This window comes from Amborella trichopoda, chromosome 12, assembly GCF_054954075.1.
Source record: "Amborella trichopoda isolate Santa Cruz 75 chromosome 12, AtrichopodaSantaCruz75HAP2 v2.0, whole genome shotgun sequence".
Taxonomy (NCBI): domain Eukaryota; kingdom Viridiplantae; phylum Streptophyta; class Magnoliopsida; order Amborellales; family Amborellaceae; genus Amborella; species Amborella trichopoda.
Genome location: NC_142347.1, coordinates 37,793,248 through 37,803,670, shown reverse-complemented (window position 1 = coordinate 37,803,670; position 10,423 = coordinate 37,793,248). Strand labels below are relative to the sequence as shown.

General features: G+C 33.3%; 1 protein-coding gene across 7 annotated transcripts; it reads left to right on the top strand.

Annotated features, from left to right (window-relative positions):
- The first annotated feature begins 618 nt into the window (after positions 1–618).
- Positions 619–9,721, top strand: LOC18421809 (uncharacterized). Of its 7 annotated transcripts, XM_088853638.1 has the most exons (6): positions 738–789; positions 3,725–3,840; positions 7,371–7,512; positions 8,233–8,314; positions 8,590–8,641; positions 8,907–9,721. In XM_088853638.1, exons 4-6 carry the CDS (start codon positions 8,258–8,260, stop codon positions 9,074–9,076), a joined length of 279 nt encoding a protein of 92 aa, XP_088709764.1. In that variant the 5' UTR covers positions 738–789; positions 3,725–3,840; positions 7,371–7,512; positions 8,233–8,257; the 3' UTR covers positions 9,077–9,721. The 7 variants fall into 7 exon arrangements, 5 of the variants coding, with proteins under 5 accessions (XP_088709762.1, XP_020518094.2, XP_088709764.1 ...); XM_020662435.2 differs by lacking the exon at positions 7,371–7,512 and having other exon boundaries at positions 627–789; positions 3,721–3,840; positions 8,264–8,314; XM_088853635.1 differs by lacking the exon at positions 7,371–7,512 and having other exon boundaries at positions 8,264–8,314.
- Positions 9,722–10,423: the final 702 nt, after the last annotated feature.

Genomic DNA, 10,423 nt, shown 5'->3' with positions numbered 1-10,423 from the left:
AAAAAAATCTATCATGGATTAAAAAAAAATTAATAAATAAATAAAATAAAATAAAATAAAATAAAATAAAATAAATTCCGTACGGGACTCGCCGATTCACTGTACGGACTCGCCGATTTCCGTACAGTGAATTGGCGAGTCACTGTACAAATCGTCCTGTTCTCTCTAGAACAGGACGATTCCCGTTTTTTTCGCCTATTCGATCCGTCTATGGCGATTCCCGAGTCAAACCGAGCGAGTCTGGTTCGACTCGACGCTTTTTTAAACACTGGTTTTTATAATATTTATCGTTTGCAAGATTTTATGTTTTCCGATTTTCTATTTTTTCTATTTTCCCGTATCTTTGGATTTGTCATATTATTTTCAATCGTAAAACATCAAGTTTTCCATATTTTATGTTTTACGCCTTTCAAAATTAATAATTAGAAAGGTATATAACAAGACTATTTATTTTTTTAAATAATAATGTAACAATTGTTATAACAAGACTATTTATTTATTTTTAAATAATAATGTAACAATTGTTATTTGGTTGTGAAATCAAATATAGTGAATTAATCGGGTACAAAATCTTAAAAAAAAAAAAATTCAAATATCATAATACACTTTAAATTAGTTATTTAGTGAGATTTCCTCTGTTTGATTCACGGCATGGTAGGAAAATTCAGAACCCATTATTTTCCCTCTGTGCTGGTGAAGGAAAACTTTATAAGCGTCTCCCAACCCACTTCTCTCCTGCAAACCGTTCGTACTCACTCCACTCTCCCTCCCAACGCATCTCCACCTGAGGTAAGCTCTGAGCATACGAGCTGTCTCTCTGCTTAATATCTCTTATCTTTTCATACATAATTTTCAGAGCTTGTGTGCTCTGATATATATGCAATGTCTTCTGGTTTTGGATTAATTAGGGTTTGGGATCTGGGAGATAGGGCCTAGTGGTCACAGAGCTACTGGATTTGGAATTTAAGGGTCTCAAGTTTTAAGAAAATACGTTTGGTCTTTAGAAAATGGGGTTTAGTTTGTGGATTACGGTTTCATGCTTTGAGAGCTTTATGTTTTTTCAGTGTAGTGTTTCCAGAGCTTCTGTTTTTTTGCGCTTTCATGCTGATTTTTGTGTTACGGAGGCATTCTGATTAGAAATGTATTGTATTTTATGATGAACTAGGATTAAGTGATTATAAGGATTCTGTTTTTTTCCATTGGATTTTCAGGAAATAAGTTATATTGCTAAAAATAAAAAAAAAATAAAAAATCATGCAGTTTAAATTCTTTGTTGTAATTCATATTTTTGGATCTTCCAACTGAAATTTTCATTTTTATTGCTCTATTTTGGATGTAAATTTTGCTACCCATGTTTTCATTTATGCTACTCGCAACCCTAACCACCAGTTTTGGGTAGTTGATTAGGATCCAAATAATGCCTCTTTACCTTTAGTTGATTATGAGATGTTTTATGTATATTTTTTCTCTGTTTTGCGCAATATAGAACTTCATTGACATGCTTCAATTGGATGAATGAAATTCCCTTTTTTAGTATGGTTGCCTAGTCTTCAATCAATGTTATATATGCTATTCTGCAAGAACTTAAGAATTTAATGCCACTATTGTATTCAGCTGATTGGACATGCTTTATTCAATTTTTGATGGTCAATTTCCTAGCTTACTGCAATTAGTTCGCACTATACTCTATCACGTATATACAGTTAGATTCCTTCTTCTTACCATTTGCAGTAATTAGAAGATTGGAAGTATTTAGCAGAAGTATAAATTTCTTTTTTGAGTTGATTTTACTCGTCCGTCCTGGTTTTATTTCTATATTGCTCTTCATTGCATTTATTGGAAGCATAATATCTTCTCACTTGAGATCCAACCAATCAAAAAATAAATGTGAAATACCTGATTAAATCTCCTTAGTTATGTCTAATTTGTTGGTTGAGGATAGGTAGGGCAAGACATGAGATTATCAAAGTATAAATTTCTAAAACCTTATTTGTGCTTATGATATTACGAATTGAATGTTTAATAGCTTCATACTACTTAGTTATAGGTGTGAATATGGCAAGTTCATCAAGTAGCAGTACCGTAGTCGTTGGTGTGAATATGGCAAGTTCATCAACTAGCAGTACTGTATCCTATCCATTTAAGTTATGTCGCACCCAACCATGCTTAACATTTACATCTAGGTTTGTAAAAAATCCATATAGGAGGTATTATAAATGCCATTCATGTGGTGAACAGGTGAAATACATCATGAACAGTTAAGACAGGCAATTTCCAGTTTTCCCACTACCAAATAGGTGAAAATACCAGCGCCAGATTCCCAGTTTTCAGGCTACCAAGTTTAACTTCCCTTTCAGTTTCCTGGAAACTCAGCAACCAGGATTTTCCTGGGGAAACTGAAACCCTCATATGACCTCCTTGTACTGAAAGTCAATGATCTTATGGTATACAACCCCAATATAATTTTGTATATTTTTTCAACAAAAGATTTTTTTTTTAATATATTTTTTGTAAGATTTTTTTTGGTCTTTTCCCTTTTTTTTGTGCATTCTTGGTTTTTTGCTGACTCGATGCACTTGATTGAGGGCTCGGCTAGCCTGGTAGTGAGTTTCAAACCTGAGTCCTGGAATAGATCGATTTTTGTTTTGGGTTTTACATTGGCTATGGATCATAGTAAGCTTGTGAGTGCAGTTTTCTCTATGCAAAAAACACTCAAATTCTTATTCGCAATATCCACCCATTATTGCAACCCAGGAACTGAGTCTCCTGCAAAAGCACATTCCCCATCGCCAGAAAAATAAAGGCCTCCCCTTCTCAAATTGAACTCTTCTAGTTTTCTTGTTGTATAATTGAACTTTCTTTCTCTACTTCTAAAGAAAATTTTTCTGTTTTTTCTTTTTTTTCAGTTTTTATTGGATGTAGGGCCTGGTTTTTCAGTTCATATCTCTATATAAAGAAAGAAAATTCCCTTTTTTCAGTTTTTTGTTTTGAATCTATGAATTAAATTAGGTTCATCCCTCCAAAAGAAAAAGTTCCTTTTCTTTTCTTTTTTCAGATTTTCTTCGAATTACTGTCAAATTTTTCACTTATCTCTCTACTTCGAAAGGCAAAGTTCCTTTTCTTTTCATTTCATTATTATTGGAATTCCAAAGATCATAGTAGGCCTTAACATGAATTCCTTAATTCTATTGCTGCTTTTACTTTGTGACTGCTTGAACTATGAAAAGGTAATGTTAACCATCACAAAGATGAACGGAGGGAACTTCAAATGTCCTTCTCCCTCTCAATCTAGAACCAGGAATCATGGTTGGCCCTTGCAAAAAGGAGAAAATTTTGTTTGCCATTTATATTTTGCAATATTGGATGCATTGAGATTTAAATTTTTTATGAGAAAATTTGAATTTTACTGTATTTTTTTGAGTTCTGGGTCGATTATGATGTTTCTGATCAGAAAGAGATCCATAGCTTCAAATTTTGGTATAAAATAGCTATAGGAGAAGCCCAAGCTCGTATAACTAGGAAAGAAACGATAGAATTGTCTAAATCCACTACGAATTTTGTTTATTCATTGAACTTTTTTTGGATAGTTATCTATTTTTATCCATGAGTTTGCCTAGGAAAAACCCATTTCTTGGATAATTCATACTCACTGTTTTGCATAAAAAGCAAAAGAATTATTTCTTTGTGGTTCTTTATTGAGCTGTTTGTATATGATTTCATATAGGAATGGAGACCAACACAGATAAGAGTGAGAATGTTGAGGAAGAGGAAGAATACATATTGCTTGATTTGGATAGCATTCGTCCCAATATCCCAGCCAATGCATCATACACGCTCTCTGTAAGTGTATAATATGCACTATATAGTAGTTCTTTTTCTTTTTCTTTTTTCTTTTTTTAATTCTTTCGCTTCAATGGTGTGATTTTTCATCATAATATTTTACCTGAATTGACACGAAACTTGGCGTATTATTTAGTATTTAGGGCTTTCTCATTTTTCATTCCTAATTGGGTGAACATTGTGTTTTGACAAAACTAAGTGCAAGATCATTTTTAGAAAAAAACAAGAAAAGAAAAATTGATTTCTAGAAGTTCCTTTTTTTCTATAGTTGCATTGAGACATGAACTTACTTTCAGAGTTCTCTATTTTTTTTTTGTTCTTTGGTGACAAATAAACATACTTTTAGAGGTTAGTGTAATTGCTGTTCTTTTACTTTAGAGATAATAAAGGCACTTGACAGGAATTAGCAAACGATGTCATTTACTAAGTTTTTGGCATATATATGAAACAAAGTTTTGCTATCCTTAGAATCCTCAATGAGGTAAATTTTATATGTTGATTAGCTGCGTAATAAGCATACAATTTATTTGTAGTTCTTGTTTTTTATAAGTAGGAATGCAGGAACTATTTGCAGTTATTTGGCACTCATTATTAACTGCTTAAGTGGGATGATTTTCTATTGCGAATTTTAAGTTGAAGCACAATGATATGCCCCCAGATAAATGAAATCCTTTAAATTTACCCTGTCTAACAAAAGAAGAGCCAGTTTTGGATATAAATTCCTTTTTCTTATATGTTGTGTTGTTGGGACTTGGGAATAAAGCTCTTGTATGTAACTAGCATCCTATCTCATGAGGCATTGGTACTTTGAACACACAGATGTGAAAGAGGATGGTTAACTATTTGAGAGTACAATGGGTGCTTTGATCATTTGTAATATGATACCTCATAATATTTAATGGCGTGAAGAAGTACTAGGAATGAGTATTGTTCAGTAGTGGATAACTTATAATCTCTGATTTCTAATAATTTGTAGGAAATCAAGAAAACATAACAAAGTTATAAATTATTAGAATGTCCCATAGCAACATTGTGCAGTGTATAATCATCATAAACTATACCTTACAAATTTTCTCATAAATTGTTATAGCAGGGAGCCTAAAAATAAAACTTGAATGTGACATTAAACAAAATATTATATAGATCAAAGATATAAAAAGCTATAATGCAAAAGATGTAACTGATTGTTATGGAAATTCATAATTGTCCTTTCAATTAACTTCCCAATATAAGCTTTTCGTGGATCTCTCTCTCTCTCTCTCTCTCTCTCTCTCTCTCTCTCTCTCTCTGTGTTTCTATCCAAATATAACCATAAATCATTAGAGAGATTCGAAAAACTATATATTCTCTCATATTTGATAAAGGGAAAGCATTACATGTGACCCCGCCTACATATGAAGCATATGTAACCCTTACTCTTATCTGTCCGATCTAATTAGAGTTGGCTCTTGAGCATCAGGTCTTGATCCGATGGCTTAGAGTGCTTTATTTTATTTTATTTTATTCTATAAATCATTGTACAATGAAATTTGGGGTATGCATACATGATACAAATTTACAAAAAATCTGGTGATGTAAATTACCAGAATACCGCTGAAACTTTTGGAGGCTTTGGTCATTTATTTTCATACGAAATATATTTTTTATTTTTGCTAGGTGTGCCCCAATAAGAAGAGGGGATGCCACTCAAAAATATTTTCGTAAAAGGAAGATTAAAAATCAAACAGTGTTTAACATGACACCGTAACATGAGAGGATCCCAGCCCTCCATTCAGATCGAATGGCTGAGAAGTGGGGTCACATATACTTTTATGTATGTGGGGTCACATACAGAGCTTTCCCTTTAATAGAAAGTGTTATCCAATGTGGATATTAATTACTAGAGTGCCTGAATAAAATACCTATGAGGAAAGCTATATTTTTAGGAAGGATTTTAATGGTAGTATGTTCTTTTCTTTTCTTATTATTATTATTATTATTATTATTATTATTATTATTATTATTATTATTATTATTATTATTATTATTATTATTATTATTATTGACATGTTAATGGGGCAGGAATGTAACCCTTGACATGATGTTGTAGTTCAGCCCCCCTGAGCACCCAGGCTGAGGACCCATTCCTATTAGTGGTAGTAAACTTCCAAAATGGATTAAATATAAAGACATTAAATATTTTTTTAAGACTTTAAACATTTATACTAAAGTTTTATATGTATCCAACTTGTAATTAATGTGGTTATCAAGAATGCGTAATTTTAAATTCTAATAAATCCCTTATTTTATATAAAGCTATGATCAAATTTGAAAATATTACACAAAGGAGTCATCTTTATATGAATCAACGTACTGAAACAAGGACACTTTAGGAACAAGATTTGTACATACCAAATTTTCTTTCAGCAGGATGGTATAGATTCTGATGCGGGTGTTTGCATAACTGCCCTTCTCATAACTACGACTAAAATAAGTCATGATAATAATAAACAAATATGCATCTATGGAGATAGGCAACAACCTCCTTGTTCATTAAGTACACATGCATCACCTCTCCTCCTCGAACTAATACTATTTCCATCTAAATGGGGCTGAACTTTCAGAGTGGGGAACTGGGGATTATGAATACAATCCACATAATTGCATGTATTCAGATTCTAATTATGCAATAATAACCATCTCTGATTTTGTCAAAAACATGGAACAATTCGCTAGGTCCTAGGTCTTTGAAACCATGCTTGTGGCCTTGTGGAGACCATAAAGATCTTTACAGGGCTGACATACATGGGCCTTTTCTTCAATGATCACCCCTGGTATAAGTCCCTTGTACACCTCTTCCACTCCAAGTTCCATCAAGGAATACATTGCTGACGTCCATTTGAAATGTAGTCACCTTTTCATTGCTAACTGCATGGTATAGTGAACTATGGTTCATCTATCCAAAGCAAAAATTGTGGTCATCATAGCTATTGAACCAAAGCCTCTTAAGAGCAATGATCTACCCTTTCTTATATTGAAAACTAACCAATCTAATCATATATATGTATATATATATATATATATATATGTAGGGAAATGACCTTGTGAGACCCTCCCGCACCCATGTGTGTAGGACCCCAAAGGATCACCATTAAATTTGGCACAGATATCTAAAAAATTCAAGTCACACCCATGTGATAACTTTTCTAGAGATTTGTGCCAAATTTAATGGTGATCCTTTTGGGTCCTACACACATGGGTGTGGGAGCGTCTCATAGGATCATTACTCAAATATATATATATATATATATATATATATATATATATATATATATCACACATATACATATACACTGAAAATGTTAATAGTTTTAGTCATATATTTTTCTATATATCCATTTTATTTTTACCTACAGTTCCATTTTTATTTGATTGCTTTTTTCATGCTACTCATGCCAAGGTGAAGGTCTTGTTTTGATGAAGTGCTTACTGCTCCTCTGCCATAACCTTTATTCTGATATGGTTGACATTCAGTTTCTTATGTTCTTCAGTTCACAAATGGAGTAAGGAATGCTAGAAAAGTGTGACTGTGAATGGCAAAAGAGCATAGGATAAAATCAATCTGGAGGAAAAAATGAGAAGATGAATGCAATATTGGTTTCCTTGCGCATTTGAATTTGGAACCAATTGAAGGTTATTTTGAATGGTCCTTCAACTTCTTGTGGCTGTGTAAAGCATCAACTGTATATGTATCTAAGTGGAGAATGTTTTAAACGACTCACAGATGCATCCTCTATAGCATTTTCATCATTTAGAGTTTTCTACATCGATAACTAATTGACAGATAGTGGTTACCCATAGGTTTTGGAAAAGAACATCAGTTAATGGATAAAGAACATTTCTCTCCAGCAATCGCATGACCTTTTAGACTCATCATGTGTAATGTACTCGCAATTTTTTACTCCTTCCAAAACAAAGGCACTGTTGAACTTGCACTTGGATCATGGATCAAAAGCTTCTGAAGAACTTGCCAACATTCAGAATTTCAGAATAACTGTATTATTCTTCCATTATTAAGAGGAGTATACCTTGATTGACTTGTAATTTTATATTCTTCTGACTATAGATTACACCATCTCACATGGGACAAAGGCACTAACCTGGACCCACTGGTCTTTCACACACTTCGCACTTTTCCATGTGACGAATTTAATATGTAGGGCAACTGTAATCAAACATCCTTCTTTATTGGTTCTATACCCCATTGGTCCTGGTTTCCTTGGAATCTCATTTACATGACAGTATAGATTTTCTTCAATGATGACTAGATGTTAATTAGATGTTTGCCTGAATACACAAACATAGATATGTTTTATATGCATGACCATTCCGTCTTTGCTGGATTCCTTGCAGATAATGCCACACCTCTTCTTTTCAAATGCAGGGTTTGAATACAATGAACCCGGTTCTGACAATAGGTGGTAAACTGAAGCTGGTGAGTTCTTTGTTTTCATGTTTGTTTGAATTTTAGTTTTTGAAGGTTTCTCATTATGTTCTGAAATTTCCTTGGAAGAAAGAAGTAGACCCATTTTCACAAATTTCCTTACAGTTTTGCTCTCTATTCTATGTGTTTACTGGGTATCACATAGACATTTCTTACTTCTTGCTTCTGTAGCATGACTATTAGCTGATATAATAAGTACATAGCTGCTGATATGTTGCTTACTGAGGTGAATATATTCGATTTTTAACTTGATACTGGTATTGCAGATAGGGGAGTGGCAAGAAACAATAGGAACATTCTTTGTTTTTTCTGAAAGTGGTAAGAGTACTTTGTTTATAACAGTATATGATGCTTTTCTTTTTCCCGTTTTTTAGTCATGCACTGCTTGCATTATCACATTTTTCACAAGTATGCAAGACACTGGTAAACTTTAAGATATCTTCCAGGTTGTCATCGCTCCTTAAGTCACCTTTTTAATGTTGTTCCTTTTCTGTTGACTTTTTATTTGTTCATTCTTTTATGGTTTCTCTTCTGTCTTCTTCCCCTTCTTTTTTCTCAATATCAGTGAGAATTTGTTATGCAGATGAGTCAACACCTGTGATGCACGAGGAAACAGGACCATCAGAAACTAATATGTTCAAAGGAAAATGCATTGTTGAATCTGATGAAAAACCTCGAAAGCAAATTAAATCTGTTTGCAACCTTCAAAAGGTTCTCAAATTCAGGTTGCCTTCCAACAAAGGCAACCATTGAGAAAGAAGCAGCAACACCATTGGACCACCAATCCTCTGTTTATGTTCTAATCATTTCTGAATGTTACAGGGAATAAATACTTTTTTTTTTTTTTTATGCTGTTAACAATTACAGGGAACGAATGCTATTGATCCATATAACCATAGAAAATTCATGGTCGTTAGTGTTCATCACTGCCCATCAAGTAAACAGATAGTGATCGAGTGGGACCTCCACTTGGATCATGTGTACTCATTGATTAGATGGAGATGACTCTGACAACCATTAATTTTGATTGGTCATACAAATCATAGTGTCTTCCTTGTCATAATTGTAATTTTCTTCTTTTTTTTCTTTTATCTCCTTCATATTTCTTTTAGTTTCAGTAGTTTTTGGCCCTTTTGTGGGGCAAAGCATATAACTCTGATCCGGATGACATGCCAACAACTGTGACCATTTGCTTGTATCAAAGTAGAAAGCATTGGAGGTCACTTTTTTGTTGTGGATGCTTTATTTCTATGAAGAAACTATCATGTTAGAGAGAGAGTGAGAGATGCAAAAGAAGAAAAGAAGTATACAGAAGTCTTATGGCTAAATTTTTATCCAAAACACTTTTGAGAACCTTTTGGAGCTTATATATTATGCATTCTGATTTTATCACTAAAATACTTCTATACTATCATAGCATGACAAGATTATACTCAATTTTGTATATACGTCGTTAATGCCTGACCTCTATGTTGATGCAGGCATGAGTTAGGCATAAGCTTATTCATGAGAAAATTATGTTGCTTCTAAGCTATTGGCTTTGTGAAAATGTGAACATTTTTGCAGTAGAAGAATCATAAGTGAAAGGGTCCATCCAGATGATGATTATATAGTGATATCTATATTAATATGCTTTCTTTGCTCTGACATACTGGATTAGATGCAATCTTAATGGCTCTTTAGTTATATGCATACAAGGGTGAAAACAAAATATCAAAGTTACTAAGGAGAGTATGAAACTAAACATTCTCTCTGGCAATAGAGGAAATAACATGGCATTTAGCTTCAATGCTTGCTTATAATGTCATGTTTCTTCATCTTCCACGAGTTCAAAAAAGAGTTCATTAATATAGAATAGCTAGTAATAGAGTAGCATCTCTCAATTGGCATCCACATAGTCAGTAAGCTCTAAAGAGGATGTGGATAAGAAGAACCATCACCAAATGGATGCACCTTAAACATTATAGAGGATTTGGTGAATGGCTTAGAGATGGGGTAGCCAAGGATCTGATAAAAATGGCGCTCATCACATGGAGGGTTGCGCTATATCTGGGCATGTTGTGGTGAGATACATGATAAACTCAAAAAAGGGATCTGCAA

What these genes read in the sequence shown, in the direction of transcription:
- LOC18421809 (XM_020662435.2), top strand. Translation starts at nt 652, where the DNA reads ATGGTAGGAAAATTCAGAACCCATTATTTTCCCTCTGTGCTGGTGAAG. An exon ending in CCAACGCATCTCCACCTGAG is followed by an intron (nt 790 to 3,720) that starts GTAAGCTCTGAG and finishes ATATGATTTCAT; the next exon opens with ATAGGAATGGAGACCAACAC. An exon ending in TAGGTGGTAAACTGAAGCTG is followed by an intron (nt 8,315 to 8,589) that starts GTGAGTTCTTTG and finishes CTGGTATTGCAG; the next exon opens with ATAGGGGAGTGGCAAGAAAC.